Genomic DNA, 23,972 nt, shown 5'->3' with positions numbered 1-23,972 from the left:
GACGGGACCTCCTAGTGTCGACACAGAGCCCCGCCAATCCATCACGACTGGTCTGCTAACGTAATCGTCTGATGTGGTTTCAACAGGCTTCCCGTTGCGACGACCACGAAGATCCATCTGCTAGCCCCGGCCCGCTAGCACACGCAATCAACTGCCGTGCCTTCTGCTCGCCTGTGCTGTAGCAGCCTACGAACTGCTCCCGGACTTACTTAGTGCTGTTCACTGGACCTTATGATCACTCAGCTACACAGCTAATGCCTGCTGGACTGTTCCTTTACACGGTACCCCATCCTGTTTATCCATTTAGCCTCAGCCCAAACTTTCGTCGCCATTACCAGTTGTTGTCTCAGCCCTCTCAAATAATACCTGTGATTGCGTTATGCCTCTCTCCCATGTCAATATGCCTAGCCTATTGCTGTTTGGGTTAGTTCTTATTATACAATTTCACTGTAGAGCCACAAGTTCTGCTCAACCAGCCTCAGAGAGCTCCTTTGTCCCACCCCCCATACACGCAGAGTCCGGCTCAATCGGTACCTCCAGTGATGCTATCTCTTTCATAGTTACCCAATGCTTAGGTGTACCTCCACTGTACTCATATCCTTCCATATCCTTGTCTGTACATAATGCCCTGAATCTATTCTACAACGCCCGGAAATCTGCCCCTTTTATTCTCTGTACCCAACGCACTAGAAGACCAGTTCATAAAGCCTTTAGCCGTATCCTTATTCTATTCCTCCTCTGTTCCTCTGGCGATGTAGAGGTTAACCCAGGCCCTGTAGCCCCCAGTATCACTCCTACCCCCCAGGCGCTATCATTTGTTGACTTCTGTAACCGTAAAAGCCTTGGTTTCTTGCATACCTCCCGAGTGGTGCAGTGATCTAAGGCACTGGGGCGGCGCACAATTGGCCCAGCGTTGTCCAGGGTAGGGTAGGGAATGGCCGGCAGGGATGTAGCTCAGTTGGTAGAGCATGGCGTTTGCAACGCCAGGTTTATGGGTTCGATTCCCATGGGGGGCCAATATAAAAAATGATGTATGCACTCACTAACTGTAAGTCGCTCTGGATAAGAGCGTCTGCTAAATGACTAAAATGTAAAATGTTAACATTAGAAGCCTCCTCCCCAAGATTGAGTTATTCACTGCGTTAGCACACTCTGCCAACCCTGATGTTCTAGCAGTGTCTGAACCTTGGCTTAGGAAGGTCACCAAAAATTCAAACATTTCCATTCCGAACTACAACATTTTCCATCTAGATAGAACTGCCAAAGGGGGCGGAGTTGCAATCTACAGTTTGAGCTTCTACTTCTAAAAATCCACCTTTCCAGAAATAAGTCTCTCACTGTTGCCACTTGCTACAGAACCCCCTCAGCCCCCAGTTGTGCCCTGGACACCATATGTGAATTGCTTGCCCCCATCTCTCCTCAGAGATCGTACTGCTTGGTGACCTAAACTGGGATATGCTTAACACCCCGGCCGTCCTACAATCTAAACTAGATGCCCTTAATCTCACACAAATTATCAAGGAACCTACCAGGTACAACCCTAAATCCGTAAACATGGGCACCCTCATAGATATTATACTGACTAATTTACCCTTTAAATACACCTCCGCTGTCTTCAACCAGGATTTCAGCGATCACTGCCTCATTGCCTGCGTCCGTAATGGGTCTGCGGTCAAACGACCACCCCTCATCACTGTCAAATGCTCCCTAAAACACTTCAGTGAGCAGGCCTTTCTAATTGACCTGGCCCGGGTATCCTGGATGGATATTGACCTCATTCCGTCAGTAGAGGATGCCTGGATGTTCTTCAAAAGTGCTTTCCTCTCCATCTTAAATAAGCATGCCCCATTCAAAAAATTCAGAACTAAGAACAGATATAGCCCCTGGTTCACCCCAGACATGACTGCCCTTGACCAGCACAAAAACATCCTGTGGCGTACTGCATTAGCATCGAACAGCCCCCGCGATATGCAACTTTTCAGGGAAGTCAGGAACCAATATACACAATCAGTTAGGAAAGCAAAGGCTAGCTTTTTCAAACAGAAATGTATATCCTGTAGCACTAACTCCAAAAAGTTTTGGGACTCTGTAAAGTCCATGGAGAATAAGAGCACCTCCTCCCAGCTACCCACTGCACTGAGGCTAGGAAACACTGTCACCACCGATAAATCTACGATAATCGAGAATTCCCTTGGCCATGCTTTCCACCTGGCTACCCCAGCCACCAGCTCTGCACCCTCCGCTGCAACTTGCCCATGCCCCCCCACCCAAATTCAGATAGCTGATGTCCTGAAAGAGCTGCTAAATCTGGACCCCTACAAATCAGATGGGCTAGACAATCTGGACCCTTTCTTTCTAAAAAATTAGCCGCCGAAATTGTCGCAACCCCTATTACTAGCCTGTTCAACCTCTCTTTCGTATCATCTGAGATCCCCAGAGATTGGAAAGCTGCCCCGGTCATCCCCCTCTTCAAAGGGGGTGACACTCTAGATCCAAACTGTTACAGACCTATATCCATCCTCCCTGCCTTTCGAAAGTATTTGAAAGCCAAGTTAACAAGCAGATCACCGACCATTTCGAATCCCACCGTACCTTCTCCGCTATGCAATCTGGTTTCCGAGCTGGTCATGGGTACACCTCAGCCACGCTCAAGGTCCTAAATGATATAATAACCGCGATTTATAAAAGACAGTACTGTGCAGCCGTCTTCATCGACCTGGCCAAGGCTTTTGACTCTGTCAATCACCGCATTCTTATTGGCAGACTAAATAACCTTGGTTTCTCAAATGACTGCCTCGCCTGGTTCACCAACTACTTCTCAGATAGAGTTCAATGTGTCAAATCGGAGGACCTGTTGTCTGGACCTCTGGCAGTCTCTATGGAGGTGCCACAGGGTTCAATTCTCGGGCCAACTCTATTCTCTGTGTATATCAATGATGTCGCTCTTGCTGCTGGTGACTCTCAGATCCACCTTTACGCAGACGACACCATTTTGTATACATCTGTCCCTTCATTGGACACTGTGTTAACAAACCTCCAAACAAGCTTCAGTGCCATACAACACTCCTTCCGTGGCCTCCAACTGCTCTTAAACGCTAGTAAAACTAAATGCATGCTCTTCAATCGAACGCTGTTTGCACCCGCCCGCCCGACTAGAATCACTACTCTCGGCGGGTCTGACTTAGAATATGTGGACAACTACAAATACCTAGGTGTCTGGTTAGACTGTAAACTCTCCTTCCAGACTCACATTAAGCATTTCCAATCCAAAGTTAAATCTAGAATCGGCTTCCTATTTCGCAACAAAGCCTCCTTCACTCATGCTGCTAAACATGCCCTCGTAAAACTGACTATCCTACCGATCCTTGACTTCGGCGATGTCATTTACAAAATAGCTTCCAACACTCTACTCAGCAAATTGGATGTAGTCTATCACAGTGCCATCCGTTTGGTCACCAAAACCCCATATACTACCCACCATTGTGACCTGTACGCTCTTGTTGGCTGGCTCTCACTACATGTTTGTCGCCAAATCCAATGGCTCCAGGTCATCTATAAATGAATCACTTCTAGGCAAATCCCCGCCTTATCTTAGATCATTGGTCACCATAGCAACACCCACCCGTAGTATGCGTTCCAGCAGGTATATCTCACTGGTCATCCCCAAAGCCAACACCTCCTTTGGCCGCCATTTCTTCCAGTTGTCTGCTGCAAATGACTGGAACAAACTGCAAAAATCTCTGAAGCTGGAGACTCTTATCTCCCTCACTAACTTTAAGCATCAGTTGTCAGAGCAGCTTACCGATCACTGCACCTGTACACAGCCCATCTGTAATTAGCCCACCCAACTACCTCATCCCCATATTGTTATTTACATTGTTATTTATTTTGCTCATTTGCACCCCAGTATCTCTATTTGCGCATCATCTTCTGCACATCTATCACTCCAGTGTTAATACTACATTGTAATTATTTTGCACTATGGCCTATTTATTGCCTTACCGTCATAACTTACTACATTTGCACACACTATATATAGATTTTCTATTGTGTTATTGACTGTACGTTTTGTTTATTCCATATTTAACTCTGTGTTGTTGTTGTTTTTATCGCACTGCTTTGCTTTATCTTGGCCAGGTCGCAGTTGTAAATGAGAACTTGTTCTCAACTGGCTTACCTGGTTAAATAAAGGTGAAATAAAATAAAAAATAAAAATTAAGGATTCTAAGGCTCTATGGTGATTAATATTCATTAAAAACTAAAACGAAAGAATCTCACATTTCCACTTTAGCCTACATTAATGCTCCTATCCGGGTCATGAACTCCAGATCATTTACAATTAACTGTCTGGAGAAGGTGCACTTGGTTTTACTGCTAAATATTGCCTTTCACTGAAACATTGTTCTAAAAAATGCAATACAATACTTTACACAACAAGATAACCTGTGGTAATATACTTTGAATAATCAACCATTTATTTTATGTTCAACCATTTATGAATATGTTTTTGAGTATATCTGAAGTGATTCAGACATAATACTATTAGAGAGGACACAGAGTGTAGCATCAAGATGTCTCACTGTATTGAATGTATCATGCTTGATTTGCATCTCTGAGCTGTTGACAGTATAACATATTTCCTCAACAAATCTCACTGTTGGTAACAGACGTACTAAATCAATAAAACAATTTGTCAAAAAAACCTTCAAATAGACTTTAAAAACGACAGTGCAGTTTAATTATGATCTCTATGACCTGCAAATTATTGAATTGGGTTCCTAGAAAAAGAAAAGTTATTTTCTCACCTTCTCATGTTTCTTTGACTTTATAAACCATAATAATGGTTGTATTATATTATCAAAATCACATTCTAGAACACAACTTCACTGAGCAGTGGCACTGTTCTCAACTTTCTATTTGCTCTTGTATCTCCAATCTAACTGCCAGTGCCATCATAGATCAACCTCCTCAACCGTACCTGTAACAGCAGACCCAACCATCACGAGCAAGCAGTTCACTCACAACGCACAAGAGTATGTAAGGAACTAACTTTTAAGCCAAGCCTACACAAACTAATCTTTTGACAACATCGGCTGAAGCCAAGCTCAACATTTCAACAAGCACTGCCATACTTTATACAGCCTTGTATATTTCCCCAGATCTGGACAACAACATTCACTAACACTGAACCTCTCTCTCCTTAGCAAAGTTCAGTGTTCGCTGTGTAAGGCCAAGGCTCTCCAACTTCAACATCTCTGCAATGCACATGATATGTTACAATTATATAGCATTATATAGGAGAGTGCTTGCAGTTTGATAAACCCCTATAACTAATTCATTTCTAACTAGCATGGGCCGAGCACAACTCTGCTAGTGCTGAGTGTTCTTGAAGACAACAGCAATTTGTGTCCCCTCATTAGCCAAACAATAGAGGGGAAAGTGGGTAATTATACCAACACTTTATCTTTAAGAAATAATTCTGAACTTTGAGAAGAGCTTAATCAATAACTTTTCATGAGCTGTCAGCTTAGGTCAGGGAACAAAAATATAAAATTGAGTAAGTTATTTCTTTTTTTAATCTCTTGAGTACATCTCTCGTTTACAGAAACAGACATTTTTTAAACGGCTCACAAAGACGTCCAGTTAGTCACTCACTCAAACTTCAGGAGTAGTTCAATAAAGTGGCACTTTGAACAAAATAGAACCTTGGCCATGTAAAAAGAACATGTCAGATGCTGGGTTGGTGGTTTAAATAAAAAGGCACCTAACTGGGGAATTGGGTGCATTCCCTCCGACACATGCACAACAAATGCTGAAAATATGCTGGATCTGTTACAAATCGAAAAAAGGCCTTTGCCGTGAAAATAAACATGTCAGAATCAATAGGTCCTACGGTACAGTCCCGAGGACATTCCTCGGAACACTTCAGAAACAAAGTTGCCGAATGTGTTCAGTAACGCTGCCCTCCTAATTGACTCATGCAACATATGAAAAGCTTTGCTTTTTCAGGCTGTCCGTGTATGTGGCTTTTTTTCTTTGGCACTGATGTATCAAAGTTGTTGGGAACAAGTTTAAGCAGCAGAGATTGAATTCAGTGATTTGAGACAGGGATGAATAAACAAAGTCAAAACAACAAAACTAAAGAACGGAAAAAAATGTTTGGGGGAAATGCTCAGACGTTTACCCAATTTCCTTTGGGGAATGAATGTGTGTCAATATTTTATTGTTGCTGTAGGTCTGTGCATGTAGACATGAAGTTTCGAGTTTAGGAGCCCAGAATTACATACTGTATGTACGTTAGTTAACCTTTCTGCTCAACGCTTTGGTTGAACCCACGGTTGGATGTCCTAGGAAGAAGTAGGCCAGTACACTTTGTCTGAGTGGTAGCCCTATAATGAGGCACATCATTCAGTCTCTTCCCTTCATAACTGGGCCAGGATAGTTGGCTGCTCTTAATACCACATTAAGTGAAAAAGAGAGCATTTCATGCACTAAGCCCTGGTTTATCAAACCCAAATCGAAAAGTGCCGCTGTGTCTCCAGGGTTTTGCTATCGTCAGCCTGTAAGACACTGTGACTGCGCATGCTCTAGTCTTGTCTAAAGTTCCGGAGGGGAGATAGTTAATTTATATAATCATGTTGATTAGTGCTTTGGTTTAACAAAGACCTGCAGACAAATGTGGTTCCATCCTCAGCATTATAGTACTCAGATATAAGTCAAGGATTTTTTTCTGATATTGAAAGAAGAACAACCGTACAACTCTCTGAGTCCACTGCTGTGCAGCCATGTTCCAATGCACCCCCCACATGCGAGCCAGAGAGAGCTGTTGGCCATGGAGGTGAGACATTGACAGATCCTGCAGAAAAACAGCATAGACCAGCATACATTTCAAGTTGGTCCATACTGGTCTATGCTGGTCAGTGCTGGTCGGATGTTGGTCAAGCTGGTCTGACCAGCATGGTCTAGCTCAGGGGTTCCCAAACGTTTTCACTCTGGGTCCCCCTTCCAGCATTGGGGAACATCCCGTGCCCCCCCTGTGCGCACGCGCCACGTCTATTTCTATGGGCACAAGCACTGTTCATGACACAAACTGTTCACACCCCTCTTGTTGGTGGAGAGAATTTTGCAGGTTTAAAGCTTATTTCCTGCAATTCTAAACATTTAGTTTTGGGGTGCAAAGAACATTTTGCAGTTTAAAGCTCATTATTCTTGCAATTCTATACATTTTGCTATGTCTAATGTGTATTCATGTGATATTTGAGTGACAAAAAAATTACAACAATATCTATGGGCTAAAAAACCTAAACAAGAAAACGAGTTGATCTGGACATTTCTGACAAGTTATAAATAGCTCTCTAAGGTATGCAATGACAAACATGACAAGAGGAACTGATTATGCACTACCCATATTACAACTTTCAAGACCCGGCGCGCCCCACAGTTTGGGAACCACTGGTCTAGCTGGTTATGCTGGTTGACCAGCATGGTCTAGCTGGTCAAGCTTGTCTGACCAGCATGGTTAGGCTTGCCGACTAGCTGGTCAAGCTGGTGATGCTGGTGACCAGCCTTCGCTCTGTTTTTGCTGGTGCCTTCGCTATGTTTTTGCTGGTGAAAAGTCTTTGCTGTGTTTTTGCTAGTGAGCAGCTTATGCTGGTATGCTGGTGATGCTGGTATGCTGGTGACCAAGCTGGCCCATGCTGGTCTATGCTGGTCCAGCATGGTCTAGCTGGTCAAGCCTGTCTGCAAAACCACGCCCATCATTATCATATTTCCCAGCATGCTCTATTGCAATTTGATTTTTAGAATAGTTTTTTTGAATTATTTATTGTTTGTTGTGTTTTTGCATGTACAGTACATTGATTGATGAATTAATATTTTGCTACACAAATACACCTTTTCTAAACTAATCCAATCTGTTAGTTAGACTTCACCCATTACTGAAATAGTTTTTCCAGTTTAGATGGTTTAGGTAGTCAAATGTATTAATCTTTCTAACCCTGGCAGTCATTCTGAATACAGATTGTGGGTGAATAAAATGTCAAATTGTTGGATATCCCCACTCTGGCTGGATTCCAATAGGAATTGACCATAACTTTGCAAACTAACATAATGTGACTTGATGCTGGTTTTGCTGGTGACCCTTTGCTGGTCACCATTGTCCAAAATACACAGAAGGCTGGTCACCAGCAAAAACACAGAAAAGGTTGGTCACCAGCAAAAACACAGCGATGGCTGGCCACCAGCAAAAACACAGCAAAGGCTGGTCACCAGCAAAAACACAGCGAATGTTGATCACCAGCAAAAACGTAGCGAAGGCTGGTCACCAGCAAAAACACAGCGAAAGGCTAGTCACCAGCAAAACGAGCACTGGTGACCAGCATGACTAGCCTATGCTGGTCTATGCAGATTTCTTCAGCGGGGGGATAAGCAGTGTATTTAGCTGGGCCGGTCGGCTGAAGGGAAGGGGGATGTGAGTGGGAATAGGGCTGAGGGGAGAGTGAGTGTGTGGGAGACTTGCCGGACCCAAGGTGTACAGTTCAAACACAGGGCAATGTTTACTTTGTGTGTTGAGACCCTCACTGTTTGCTCAAGCCCCCCAGACCACCCCCTGCCCTGTCCCGGCCCATCCCCCTTCCTCCTCCTGCCACAGAAATAGAGTGAATAACGCTGGGACACCCTATAGGGTAGACCCTTGGCAGAACAGAACGGCATGTTAGGACTAAGGCAGTGGTATTCGAAGTCGGGGTCATGACCTGGAACTGCAGTGGGGTCTTTTAAAAAATAATAATACAACATTTCCGAACAAAAAGAGTACAGATTATTGTATGGGACAATGTTTTTTATAACGATAATTTGAAAAATACAATTTTATTGAGTAAATGTATTTATTGGTGTCTTTTAATTTTGATAAGAGATTTAAATGTAATGAATTTAAGGTTATTTGTAGATGTAAAACATTTTATTGACCAATTTTAAGGTTGTGTCATTAGATTTGGGATAGGGTTGGGGTCCCCAGAAATTCTAGTGGAAAAAATGGGGTCCCAGTGGAAAAAGTTTGAATACCACTGGACTAAGGCAAACAGAACAGTGATGAGTCCAGGCCAGGGTTGTTGTGGCTCACCAATGCAAAACGAAATAGATGTTTATCAGTCCAACAGGAATGTCAAGAGTCTGAGACTAAAATGAGTAATCCCAAATCCAGACATGAATGCAGATCATTTTTGAGTCATACAGTAATAGACTAACAGTCATAATAGTTTGAGATAAACTTACAATAAACAGGATGGCCAGTCCATCATCGCTCTTAACAACAACAACAAAAAGAATATCAGTGGCCGTATTGATGGGGCTTAGGGGGCCAGCACCATCAGTACATCAACACGCCCTCTGAGCTGGACTAGCAGTTGACCCTTGACCCATGATGAGAGAGGAGGAGAAGAAGCAGGGGTCAGGTCCATAAAGTGCTGCTAGCCTTGCCTTCCTTCATGGAGCTAGGCAGCGGAAGTGGAGGGTGAAGAGGAGGGGAGGGTGTGAGTGTGAGCCATGGCAGAATGTCACAGCCCCTCACAGCACACAGTGCACGTCTCATGGGTTATTAGGCCGACTAGGGAAGGAGACTGGTGGTCCAAAAAAGGGTTTGATGAAATGCAGACGTCAACAGTAGTGCAAATTTTAGCATCCTCCCCCGCCCCCACCCAAATCCCCCCCAGCTAATGAAGGGATACACTGTTTGACGTCCGGCAAAGCTTTTAAAAGTTGTGAATAAAAATATAAACTGCTTCCATTTGGGCTATTTACACTCATCCTTCACACACTCTAAATGTTTAGGAATCATGACCACTGACTTGATCCTGGTCTTCTAAAAACAATGACACCAACTTCAAACCTGGCTGGACCCCTCCCTAGCTGGGTCCACCAACCATGCAGCGAAAGAGTCTACTGTAGATGGATCTTACTGTACGGTAATAAACAAAATGGAACAAAATGGCAAGAACAAAACGGCAAGAACAAAACAAACAGTTAAAACTGTACTGTAAATAAGAGCTGTAGCAGCAACTATAAAATGATTATTCAGTGACAGTTATGGTAAATATTGTATACCACAGTCAATAACACCTAGTACTGTGTGTAGGTGGTAGTTGCTGATACATTCTAAATCACCACCTCTGTAGGTAGTTTTTTTAAAGTATAGTGGTCTGGAAATATTGTTAGATTTTTTTGTAGGTTGTTTATAATAATTCATAATCCACTTAAATATTAAATATTAAACAAAAAATACATATCCCAGAATGCATTAGATCAAACACTCCTGAAAGGAACGGAACAACCTAACATCTCATGACAAAAATACAAAATAAATAAATACCCTGCTGGGTAGGAACCTCACAAGGCAGCATGTTGACAATCTTACATTGTGACATGTTGGGCAACTCAAGCTCATTTTATGGGCGGCAGGTAGTGGTTAAGAGCATTGGTCCTGTAAACAAAAGGTTGCTGATTTGAATCCTGAAGTCCGACTAGGTGAAAAATCTGTTGATACAGTGAGGGAAAAAAGTATTTGATCCCCTGCTGATTTTGTACGTTTGCCCACTGACAAAAAAAGTATCAGTCTATAATTTTAATGGTAGGTTTATTTGAACAGTGAGAGACAGAATAACAACAAAACAATCCAGAAAAACACATGTCAAAAATGTTATAAATTGATTTGCATTTTAATGAGGGAAATAAGTATTTGATCCCCTCTCAATCAGAAAGATTTCTGGCTCCCAGGTGTCTTTTATACAGATAACGAGCTGAGATTAGGAGCACACTCTTAAAGGGAGTGCTTCTAATCTCAGCTTGTTACCTGTATAAAAGACACCTGTCCACAGAAGCAATCAATCTATCAGATTCCAAACTCTCCACCATGACCAAGACCAAAGAGCTCTCCAAGGATGTCAGGGACAAGATTGTAGACCTACACAAGGCTGGAATGGGCTAGAAGACCATCGCCAAGCAGCTTGGTGAGAGGTGACAACAGTTGGTGCGATTATTCGCAAATGGTGGAAACACAAAAGAACTGTCAATCTCCCTCGGCCTGGGGCTCCATGCAAGATTTCACCTCGTGGAGTTGCAATGATCATGAGAACGGTGAGGAATCAGCCCATAACTACACGGGCGGATCTTGTCAATGATCACAAGGCAGCTGGGACCATAGTCACCAAGAAAACAATTGGTAACACACTACGCCGTGAAGGACTGAAATCCTGCAGCGCCCGCAAGGTCACCCTGCTCAAGAAAGCACATATACAGGACCGTCTGAAGTTTGCCAATGAACATCTGAATGATTCAGAGGAGAACTAGGTGAAAGTGTTGTGGTCAGATGAGACCAAAATCGAGCTCTTTGGCATCAACTCAACTCACGTGTTTGGAGGAGGAGGAATGCTGCCTAAGACCCCAAGAACACCATCCCCACCGTCAAACATGGAGGTGGAAACATTATGCTTTGGGGGTGTTTTTCTGCTAAGGGGACAGGACAACTTCACCGCATCAAAGGGACGATGGACGGGGCCATGTACCGTCAAATCTTGGGTGAGAACTCCTTCCCTTAACCAGGGCATTGAAAATGGGTCGTGGATGGGTATTCCAGCATGACAATGACCCAAAACACACGGCCAAGGCAACAAAGGAGTGGCTCAAGAAGAAGCACATTAATGTCCTGGAGTGGCCTAGCCAGTCTCCAGACCTTAATCCCATAGAAAATCTGTGGAAGGAGCTGAAGGTTCGAGTTGCCAAACGTCAGCCTCGAAACCTTAATGACTTGGAGAAGATCTGCAAAGAGGAGTGGAACAAAATCCCTCCTGAGATGTGTGCAAACCTGGTGGCCAACTACAAGAAACGTCTGACCTCTGTGATTGCCAACAAGGGTTTTGCCACCAAGTACTAAGTCATGTTTTGCAGAGGGGTCAAATACTTATTTCCCTCATTAAAATGCAAATAAATTTATAACATTTGTGACATGCGTTTTTCTGGATTTTGTTGCTGTTATTCTGTCTCTCACTGTTAAAATAAACCTACCATTAAAAGTATAGACTGATCATGTCTTTGTCAGTGGGCAAACGTACAAAATCAGCAGGGGATCAAATACTTTTTTCCCTCACTGTATGTCCTTGAGCAAGGCATTTAACCCTAATTACTCCTGGCTGTCGCTCTGGATAAGAGTGTGTGCTAAATGACTTAAATGTTATACTAGAACAGTATAGCTCTCATAAGACCTGGGAGTGCATTAACGTGTGCCTCTCTCTACTGAAGAACTAAGATCATTAAAAGTCTGAATAGATATAATGTCCTCGCTCAGCATGTGTTGCTTGGAGACCACAGTGCACGGAGATGCTTCGAGTGAACATTCTATTTTTACATCTTTGAATGAGCAGCTACCTTATAGCTTCAGCTCAACCTTTCTGGTCAATGCTCTGTGACTTTGATGGGCTGCATCCGGCGTGTGCGGTACCATGCTGTGCTGTGCCCATAGAATTAGAATGAATGGCTGTGCCATGGGTGGCCATACTGATCTATGACTCATAGACCCTCCTATACTGCGGAAAACACCTTTTACAGTAAGTAAGTGGACCATGACACTTTCATTCAGAAAGGCCAGTGTGGAATATTTTTTGTCCATTCTTTGCCACTGCGTATATTCCTAGAATATCGCATACATCTTTCCTATAATTTTGCATACATGATGACAATGCATCCAAAGTTTTGAAGAGTACAAGTAGTTCATTCACAAGGTTAATGCACTGTTTCTTCGATCTTGGCATATGTCCTCAATTTACAAACTCCTAATGTTTTCTTGGCCTCTAGCTCTATAACATAACATTTCATTTTATATACGAGGAGGGTGGTACTTAGTGCTGTTATATACCTTATTATTTATACAGCCAGAGCTAAATGACATGACACTCTCCCCTGTGCACACAGCAATTACATTCATTGGCGGCTGCTTTAGCAAGATACAGAACCTACTATAAAGAGGGAAACATAGCAATTACAGCAGAAGTGTTAGTCTGATATTTTTAGCTGCTTCCTGTGAAACTATGAGGTATAAAGTGAATGGCTCTCTGTGTGTGAGTGAGATGCGGAGTAGAGCATGGCAGTTCTTATCTGAAATATACAGCTCAAGGAGGTAATGCCAGAGGAGTGAAATACTTGTTCTAATGACATCATAAAAGTGTCATTAGAGACAAACACCATATGGAACAATAGTTAATTTTGACGTGTTACTGACATTCATTAGACATCTCTGTTTCACAAGAACAGAATTCCAATGAGAGACAGTCCATCTGGCTTCTCCTATTAGAACTCCAACACACTTCAAACTACTAAGGATAAAATAAAAGGTAAATAGAGCAGAAAAATGTCAATCTTAGAGTACATGGAAGATATTGGTTGCCAAATGGGGGTAGTGCAACGTCTGGCACCTCCTAACAAGATTATGCTCTTACCGGTTAAGGGTCAAACAAAAAGCATGTTATCACATCTGAGTGTACAAAACATTAGGAACACCTTCCTAATATTGAGTTGCACCCCCTTTTGGCCTCAGAACAGCCTCAATTTGTTGGGGCATGGACTCTACAAGGTGCCGAAAGCGTTCCACAGGGATGCTGGCCCATGTTGACTCCAATGCTTCCCACAGTTGTGTCAAGTTGGCTGGATGTCCTTTGGGTGGTGGACCATTCTTGATACACATGGGAAACTGTTGAGCGTGAAAAATCCAGCAGCGTTGCAGTTCTTGACACACTCGAACCGGTGCGCCTGGCACCTACCCCCATACCCCGTTCAAAGGCACTTAAATCTTTGTCTTTCCCACTCACTCTCTGAATGGCACGCACACAATCCATGTCTCAATTGTCTCAAGGCTTAAAAATTATTATTTAACCTGTCTCCTCCCCTTCATCTACACTGATTGAAGTGGATTTAACAGGTGACATCAATAAGGGATCATAGCTTTCACCTGGTCAGTCTATGTCAAGGAAAGAGTAGGTGTTCCTAATGTTTTGTACATATCAAGTGTTAACATCCTGGGATATCTTCCTACATTATCCTCAATTTGAGAAGATCCCAGCTTTCCCTATGACTCCTCTCACCAATAGTCCTGAGCGATTAGTGCTTTTCTAGGTCGGTTTGGTTTCAGTTCGATTATTTAAAAAATAATTTCAATAAAAATAAATAACATTAAATGCATTATGAAATAATGGCACACATTTTTTGGTTGCTTTTTAATGCAAGTCCCAAAGCCAAAAATAGTATACATTAAATTGCAAACTCATTTAAAATATTCCATTGTCTCTGTCAGGTCCACATTGGGTAGACATTACTATGAAATAATAAAATATTTCAGTTGTATATTACTTAGTTTTTATATGATGACTTTATTATTTTTCATTCCTTAAAGTCATCATCTCATCTCTGCTCAGGTAGTAGCAGCCAAACAGCCAGACAACGTTATCTCTGTACTTCCCATACTGTTCTCTCTTTAGTCATCCTATTTAGCTAGCCTAGCTGCAGAGCTGTCTGACTAAATCATTTTACTAGTTCTTCAAAGAAGATAAGGCATACTTTCACAAACTGTCTCTATCCCTCTCTCTTGACATTGTGTTGTGTACATTCCTCTCTCATGTGGTCTATGCGGTCTGTGTGTATCTAACCTAATGTAGCAGGCGTAAAAGTGTATCCCTCTCTGCTTGAGAGAGGAATTATAACGTTTCTGCGCTGAACTAGGTCGAATATTTGCATAGTGAAAACTACAACTCCCTTCAGCACAGCGTCCCACATAGTTCTTGAGTTGATTTCTCTCGTGAATTATTTGATTTCTCTCTAGAGAAACAGCGTTGGGCTCACAAAAAAAACATTCAAGTAATTGAACCGACATCGGTCAATTAGTTGTTTAATAACCCCCCAAAAAATAAATGTTGGTTAATCGCTCAGTACTACTCACCAAGTAAGTATCTGTTTCATCAGTGACGTCACCCCCATCATTTCAGCCCCAAAAAGCTTCAGCCAAACCCCATGTACTGCACCAAATAAATGAGTTCATTTTATTTGTCCGAAACAATCCTTGATGTGTTGGGTTTTTCTATTACTAAGCAGAATAAGAGCATTTCCTTTCATTTACAGCAGTCCCCAAAGCTGGCTCTAGCCTCAAGGAATGTAAACACAGCAGTGTGTAAACAGAGCTCTCTCTGGCCCCCCAACCCCCCTCCAACAACACTGACTGACTGACCATCACAGACCAGTCTAATGACATCCCTCGCATTATTAGGCCAGGCCAAAGGGGTCTCAGGAGGGAGTGGTGTGAGGAGGAGGAGGAGGAGGAGGAACGGTCTGGGACAATGGCAGCTAGGCTCTTCTCCACTCCACTCCTCTCCACTCAAACCATGTTGAGCCTCAGCAGTGGAGAGAACAGAGAACTAAAGCAGACAATCCCACAGAGCAGACACTCACTTCTGGTCCTGGATCACACCATTGCCAATCAGTGAATCATGGAACAGAAAAACAAATGAGGGGTTTAATGATCTGAGAGCAGCCCCAGCTGTCGGCTCCTAACGGGGGATGGACAGGCCGGCCTTGGAAGCTCTCCCCTGTCCTCGCTGGAGCCATCAGCACTTTGAGAGGGAGTTGTAGAGTGGCTCGGGGCTGGGGTTCAGTGTACCATCAACTCTGCTCTTTATCCTCCCACTAACCAATGGGGACGCAGTGCCTCCACATCCGCACAGAGAACAAAGAGCACAGAGAGATAGAGAAATAAAGAGAGAGAGAGTGAGAGAGGGTGAGAGAGAGAGAGAGAGAGAGAGAGAGAGAGAGAGAGAGAGAGAGAGAGAGAGAGAGAGAGAGAGAGAGAGAGAGAGAGAGCTATCAGACGTCCCACCACAGCGCAAAGGAAAAGTATTACAAGCCTCATTTGGAGCACGCTGTTTACATTACGGCCCAATAAATAAATGGGCTTCTAAGAGCTAGGGGTCTCAGTCAGGGAGCGTGTGGAGGAACAGCCTGAGTCTGCCCACATTGTTTGGACTCGTGTGTCTTCATGTGTGTGTTGTGTGTAATCTTGTCAGTTAATGTTGGTGTTTTCACGTGTTTGTCCATGTGTGTAGGAAGGGAAAGGTAAAATATCATGTAGGTTTTCTGAGAGTGTGAGATGTTATTGGTCCAATATTTCAGTCTGTTTCAAGAGGAGTTTCACTCCTCCTGTCCTGTCCATGTGGAAGCTCTGTCAGCATTAAGACCATCTAATTGAGACTAGGAATGCTGGAACGCTGGTCACTGGGGGGTTGATCTGCTGGGTGCTGATATAGTGGTTTCTCTGCTTCAGGGGAGAAGAAAAGGTGCCATGACAGAGTTACGAGGCGTGTAAAAAAAAAAAAAAAAAAAGATTGCTTCCCCTGGGCACTGGGCAGGTACGTATGCTGTCGGCAGCCATAGGCAGGTTCTGAATGCCCCGTGACGACACAAACCCTCAGACTCAATCCGACATGTCCAGAACAATGCTCAGTTACTAAGGCAGGAGCCAGAAATTCCACTACTTCAGTCAAACCCCCATATCGACTCCAGGAGGCTTTTCACAAATTAAAGCTAAATAACTTTATAGATACATATTTCATTTTCAGAGCACCATATCCTGCAGTATAATTCAACCTGTGTCTGACAGCACTGTGGAATGGCAAACCGTTTTCTCTGGCTACCACAAGCAGTGTACAACCTAGAGTGTAACAAACACCTTCAAGCGAAAACAGAGCCTGTGTTTTTCTTGAACTCAACACAACAACAAAACATTTTACCCAGAGGGTCAGACTAATAAAACTCCCCATCACCCAGGCCAGATCTATCAATTTGCCACAAATGCTTTGGACATTAACTCTTTAGTAACCAAGAGTGGATCAGTTACAGAGAAAGAATAGGGATGCCTTACAGTATTTCCCTTGGCCTGACTCTGAATCTTTGACACACTGTTGGCAAAATAATATGTATTGGTTTTAAATTCCAGCAGCCAGAATGAAAGTGAGTGACTGACCAGTACTGGGGCTACTGAACTGCTCTGGGTCATGGCCTGCACCAGACATCCCAGCTTTTACACATGGCTGTAAACATGCATGATAACTGTCCGACTGTGTGGATCTCTACCATGCTCTGACTACAGTATGCCCCTCTGTCCGACTGTGTGGATCTCTACCATGCTCTGACTACAGTATGCCCCTCTAGAACCTCTGTCAAACAGCAACTTAGAAACAATAACAGCATTGACAATAAACATAGAAAAGTGATTCCATATGAAAACAGGACAAAAAATACCATGATTTGGGGGATTTTCATGACATTCATTTGGAGGAAGGATTGTTGACATATATTTGAATCTAAAACATTTTGGCATTACCCAGGCCTCCTTTAAGACTCCATAACTTTTCTGTAGGCATTACCCAGGCCTCCTTTAAGACTCCATAACTTTTCTGTAGGTGCTACAAAGCAACAATCTCACTCTGGATCTTCGATATGCCCGTAGAGTATATTATGTTCAACAATATATTGAACAATTTGCTAAATCTAAAAATTTATTTTTTCATTATTATTTTTTATTATTTTCAATATTCATACATTTATTTGTTTATTATTTTTTTAAATCAAAATTCTACTCATATTACAGCAGTAAAGCTTCATATGGCACCAATTTTTGCTTTGCACCTACATATTAAACATTTAGGACACTTAAAGGAGGCCTGGGTCAGGCCAAATTGTCATAAATATGCCAACTTTGATTAATTATTTCTCAATTATGCTTTTAGATACAAATGTCAAATATATGTCAACAATCCTTCCTCCAAAGGATCATTCTATGAATTCAATTTTGTGAAAATCCCCCAAATCATGGTCTTTTTTTTGTCCTCAATATAAGATTGTGTTCAATTAGTTGCATGCATACCTCTTCACCTATTCACTAAGAATAAATAGGCCAATCTATCCCTCCGAATACTGAAAACTTGCTCATTACTATACACCAGACACTATACTGTAAAAGGCAGTCTAGTGGTGAAAGCACCTTTCCTGTAAATACACTTAGTGGGTAAATACAGTATATCAATATGCAAACTAAACTAGTATCAGTTATATGCTTGTCTTAACCTCACCACCACATGTCCTTAAAGATCAAAGCTATTTTCACTATTCATACAGTATATTTGTCTTGGATAGAACTGTCATCAATGGTTTCAACTACTCAACTGCACTGCAAAGATTATTATCTCCCTCCTTTCACACAACTGCTCTGTAACAACATGTACAGTGGTATTGGAGCACCACTTCTCAGGAAGATTGTATCGGAATATCCATTCTCTGGGTGGGTAAGCATGACTTAATTGATCGTCTGCTCTACACTGATGAAGATCAATGACCCTGACAGACTTCCACGGGGACGGTGATGTATAGATTAACAAGAAGAAAAGGACAGTATCTCAAGAGAACATCTATTCAACCATGTGACCTGGAGCTATATTGAGTAAATAATAAAGACAAAGTGTTCTGTGTGTCAAAACCCCTGAGTTGGCAAACAGAAAGGGACTTTTGCATCAGTACGCTTTAAGGCACATATCCACTCTGTGAGTAGATAACAGTCATGTAATGGCACAACAAATACCACTGTTCTCTAGAGCAATGCATGAAGCACACAAACAGCACCTAACAGAGTGAATGTGATGAGAAAAGTGTGTCGAAGTGTTGTCACAATATGATTGGGAAGTGGTGGGAAAGGACTGGCCACGATGATCACATTCACAGAGAACAGAATGCTGTCTCCACAAGAGTTGCATTCTTCTTCTGTGGTGTTCTTAGGGTGGTCTAAGCCCAGAAAGATGAGCAGGAAGAAAACATATTTGCAGATCTTTTCATGTGACTTCATATGTGGTTACCAGGAACTATTACTAAGAGATCACAAGAGATGTCTGTATTTGACATCTTCATGAATTGTACAGCTTTGATTTTCACAGGTAAATGCCTGCAACCTTTGCTGACAAAAAGCAAAGCAAATCTATCAACATTTTGATCTTCCACAACAGGGAATGTATGAGGACTGGACAGGTTTAAATATTTTAAACCAGAGGATAAGAAAATGAGGAATAGGAGCCCCATTTACAAGAGCTTGTGGATGCCTGTAACACACATAGACATAGCCTATGACAGACAGAGGAAAAAGACATGGCTACTTCATTAAGTATAAATTAAAGAAAAAGAAGACAAAGCAAACAAAGAAGAGGAGGGAGAAAAAGAAGGGGGGGGGGGGGAGACACACCACTTCTAGGTAGGCCTCCCTCCCTCGGGCCTCATTTTGCTGAGTCGTTCCCTCCAGGCCAGGGCTGGTTGGTTCCCACACTGTGGCCAGACCCAGGGCTCAGGTCTGCTGCCTCTGGCTCCCTCCATGGCTGTAGTAGGCACTCTGCCTGCCAGAGAGACCCCCAGGTTACACCAGCAGAGGTTACACCAACGAAGCCACCGCTCTGCACCGCACCACAGCATATCAGAACCTCACCAACGGTTGCCTTGGCGCTGTATTACCTAGCCAGGAGCTTTCGACTTGAGCTTAGCTCAAAGGCTCAGTGATTAGCCTTGTCGTCCAAGGCCCTTCACTCTTTCCCTTTTTTTTCTTTCTCTCTCTCTCTCTCTCTCTCTCTCTCTCTCAGCCTGCCCCTCTAATCTGTCCAATTTCCCTTCTTCATCTCCCTCTTTTTCTACCTCTTCTTCACCACATCCTCCGCATCACTCCTTTGTTCCATTTCTCTTTTTAGATGAGCTAACGATTGATGCCCTGGCCTGAAGTCAGACCTGTAATTAAGATGACAAGGATAAAGGACAAAGAGGCTTGTCGCCAACATCTGTGTTAAACAAATATTAAGCTGACAAATTGTGCTTCTTTTTGATCAGCATCTCTCTCTCTCTCTCTTCTAAATGTCCAAAGATAAAAAGCCATACAAATATTACTAACTGCACATTATTCATAGACTATCTTCCCAGTCTTAAGATTTCTGTTGAGTCTATTCTCACTACTGAATGTTCATTTTTCACTCTTCTGCATTAAAGATTACACTCAACAACCAGGGTCCATCAAAAAAATATGTCCATGAACATGAACAATACATGATCACTATCAGGCCATGCTTAGTTTGGCACATACTATACTAACACATTCCTCCCTGCGCTTCAGACTTCTCATGTCAAAAAGCCTAGACTGTGCTATGCCATATCTTATCAATAGTAGACTGACAGACATTTCTAGAGCCAATGCCAGGCTATGATGGTGGCGCTGCTTGTCACCTAGGCTACAAACAGGTGCATGCCATTACTGAGTGAAAACACTGTTCTGGTAACATTCCGCAAGATAAGGGAGTGTATAATCGATGTTGTGGAAAATTAAGTGAGAAAAAAGTAGTTCTAATTGCAAAATGTAAATATTGGGTTTTCCCACAAGTAGGGGCAGACCACCCAGGATGCAAAATAGTCACTCCCCCTCCCCCCTCCTCCTTCACTCCTTGCCTATGGGCAGAGGGATGTCTTTTTGTGTCTCTCTGCGTGTGAAACAGCACCAAACACAATCAAAGCTGCTAAGGCTTGCACAGTGGCTACAGATTGACATACATAAACTTCTTCTCCTTCTTCTTCTTCCTATTATTATTTCAAGAGAAAAACAAGCAGAATAGGGGAAATAGTAAATGGATAAGAAAACAGCACCCAGGCAGCAACATATTTCAGTCCTTTTATTGTGTGAATGGATTACTTTTATTACTGCAAGTAAAATGTTGTCCAATGACATGCATCATGCATGCATTTTCATTGGCTTTCATTGCCCTAATCCTGATAACCATCGTCATATTTTGAGTCTGAACACTCAATGAGGATTTAGAGTTGTTTCACCTTAAACTCTTCAGGCACAGTGTATGATGAATCAGAAAGAGAAGGCAAGTCATGGAAGAAAACTGGGTGCAGTACTGTAGGCTAGCTCAGTGGAGGCTTTGACAGAGAGAGAGCCATGCCACTCCATGTGAGTGTTACAGAGTAGTGTCAAATACTTGCCTTGGTAGTGACAAATACCTCCTCATGGTCTCTCTTTCATTAACTACTCCTCTGCTGAAGTTCGCAACAAACCTGTTCTGTTCACACTGTTGTTGTTGTTGCGGTTTGAAGTGTCACCAGTTATTCTTCATGGTTAGAGAATGGGAGTGTCAGGGGGATTTAAACATGTATTAACAGTTTTAAATCAGACCTATAAAACAGGTTAATTTGAAAATGTTGTGCCTAAGTCTCAGAAAAGTGCAGCAGTAGTTTAACCATTGTGGAGAGACAAATATAGTCTGGGCATGCAATGTGAGAATAATTGAGTACTGTAGTTGGTGAAATTCCCAGAATCCTTTATATCTCTGTAACAGCACTCTGACAAATGCCAGTGCAAAAACAATATTTAAACAGAGTGGAATTTCCTTGGTAGAATTTAGCATACAAAAAAATAGTTTTAAATGTTCTTCACCAAGTGTGCCTATTCTTTTAAAATGTAACCTTTATATCATTTTGAGTAGGATTAATGAGCCATACTTATATTTTTATATTGAAGTTATTGGTGTGTGTGTGTGTGCAAGTGCGTGTGTAATCTTTAACAATTAACTAATTTGTAACTTAATAAAACATTGGTCAGGTATTAGCCTACATATTCACCATGCACTGCAAATTGAAGTAGTAATATCTGCACTAAATCACCATGCATAGTCTAGGGTTAGGCTACTCCAGAAAAATAAAGCGTGAAGGAATAAAGGTATTTTGATGGGAAAACGTACCTTGAGTGGATTTGCTTCCTGAAGCGCGAGCTGGCTGTTGGACAAAGGCGACAAGACAGAAACCGACTAATCCAATGCTTGCGCGCATTATAACGTGCATATGCATGGCTACTTGATACTGTAGTTAGACTGTTATAGTTAAACACCTAGCTACTTTGCAACGCTTATCACGCGCAAACGGACGGTCTTTTTTTTAAAAGTGTTGGTCCACCTTTAAAAATATAATGTGGGACTCTGAAATCCTTTCCTTTATGTCTGCTTATTCTGTTTCAAGTGATCGGGTTTTGCGAAATGCCCGACAATGTGCAGCAATACTGAAGCGGTGTTCTGTGATCATGTTCTACCCAGACCAATTTCAATATAAGACAGAGGGAGAGAGAGGGTTGAGAGAGATGGAGTGGAGCGGAGAGGAGAAGGGGGAGGAGAGATTAGGATCCGCGCATTGCTCCTGCTCTCGCTCTCCCTCACGCTCTCTCTCTTTTTCCAACTACTTGCAAGGATTTCTTTTTCTGCAGGAATTTACAATCAGCTGCTGGTTGGACCGTAGTCGGAGGTTGCCATGGAGACAGCTTCCGCGGTTGAGAGGTCAGACTCTGGGACCATGTGCAAACAATGGACTGCGCGCCACACCACCACCATCAAGTAGGCCACTTTTCTCATTAATTGACAAGGGAAATGAGCATTGTGCGAGGGAAAAATACTCGAAACGTGCAAGAGACACATATGGTGATTTACAAATAAAGGAGTGCACAGGTTGTAGCCACTGTAGGTTCGTTATAGCGACTTGTAGCCCCTGCGCTTGCACCATCTCCCATGATTGGCTCTCATAAGCCTACTAAAGTATCATCCTTTTTGTCAACTCAACTTGGAACTAACTATATATCCAGCAGTCATCAGAATTTGATTTGATGATATCTAATAGCCTAATGTAGTTGTAGTAGGCTGTCAATCCAACACAAGCTCCAAAGAAAAAGCCATGAGCCAATCATATTTCTAAGAGATCCAGAGACAAACACCAAAATTCTGTTTAATTATCACATCTTCCCTATATCTTTGTGCCCCCACAAGTCTGGTGTAAGATTATCACTATTATCATGATCTTCCTGATCTAGACATGATTATTCAAGCCTATACATACTCCTTTTTGAAATTAGTTTGTACCCTGTCCAATTTGTATGCACCACTGCCTGGATGTGCCTATTGCTATACCCATGTGTACACTCTTAGAAAAAATCTAAAACCTAAAATGGTTCTTTGTCTGTCCTCATAGGAGAACCCTTTGAAGAACCATTTTTGGTTCCAGGTAGAACCCTATTGGGTTCCATGTAGAACCTTTCCCCAGAGGGTTCTACATGGAACCCAAAAGAGTTCTACCTGGATCAAAAAGGGTTCTACCTGGAACCAAAAAGCGTTCTCCTATGGGGACAGCCGAAGTACACAAGGCATAGATAGACACAGAACAATTATTAGATTGACCTGGCCACAGCTCACAAAAAGGTTTTCATATCTTCTGAGAGCAAGAGATAGCAAGAGATATCTCCAAGCAGTCTAAACTTCACATCATCTGCCTGTAACATCCCTCAAATAATACATTTCCTTTCAATTCACAGCAGGACTCTGTTTTCCTTCTCCAGAGGATATTGTCCCATATTTAAATGTCTTTGTGTTACCGCCTCTATCTCTTCCTTTTCTATTTTCAAGAATCAATAAAAGCCGAACAAAAGGAAACAAACAAGAATCAGCATGTTCCTGTTCTTTCATTATACCATGGCTGCTTTTCAACTTGAAAGAGGGTAAAGAAGACAGTTTGCTTTTCCACTCTCCTCCAGAACACTGTATCACTGATCATGTGCTTTATTCACCATTAGCAGTGAGAGCCTACTGGGAATGAGACTTGAAATGTGCTTGAATCAAAGCACTAGCTATCTGTTCCTTCCTTCCCACGTTACCTGGAACAAAAGCCTAAAAACTGAGCTGCTTTTTCACACCTTGCCTTTTGGAACATGGTGATTAGATTCAGCACGGCATCAGTATCAGACAGAAGATATGCTTATTATATTCTCTTTCCTCTAGGAATTAATCTGCTGTGCTGATGCATTTATGTTTACATGTATGTTTTGAGACAGA

General features: G+C 42.4%; 1 protein-coding gene across 4 annotated transcripts in view; it reads right to left on the bottom strand.

Moving 5' to 3' along the window:
- Positions 1–22,248, bottom strand: part of scube3 (signal peptide, CUB domain, EGF-like 3) — a 94,478-nt gene extending 72,230 nt beyond the window's left edge. For 3 of the 4 annotated variants that reach the window (XM_041856275.2, XM_041856276.2, XM_041856278.2), the window contains exon 1: positions 21,846–22,248. In XM_041856275.2, coding sequence (XP_041712209.1) covers positions 21,846–21,951 — 106 coding nt within the window. In that variant the 5' untranslated portion in view covers positions 21,952–22,248. The remainder of the gene's footprint in view (positions 1–21,845) is intronic. The other variant, XM_041856277.2, reaches the window with a different exon arrangement.
- Positions 22,249–23,972: the final 1,724 nt, after the last annotated feature.

The sequence above is a fragment of the Coregonus clupeaformis genome, chromosome 30 (assembly GCF_020615455.1).
Source record: "Coregonus clupeaformis isolate EN_2021a chromosome 30, ASM2061545v1, whole genome shotgun sequence".
NCBI classification, from domain to species: domain Eukaryota; kingdom Metazoa; phylum Chordata; class Actinopteri; order Salmoniformes; family Salmonidae; genus Coregonus; species Coregonus clupeaformis.
The sequence above is the reverse complement of the archived record's forward strand: the minus strand, read 5'-3'. Positions and strand labels throughout refer to the sequence as shown.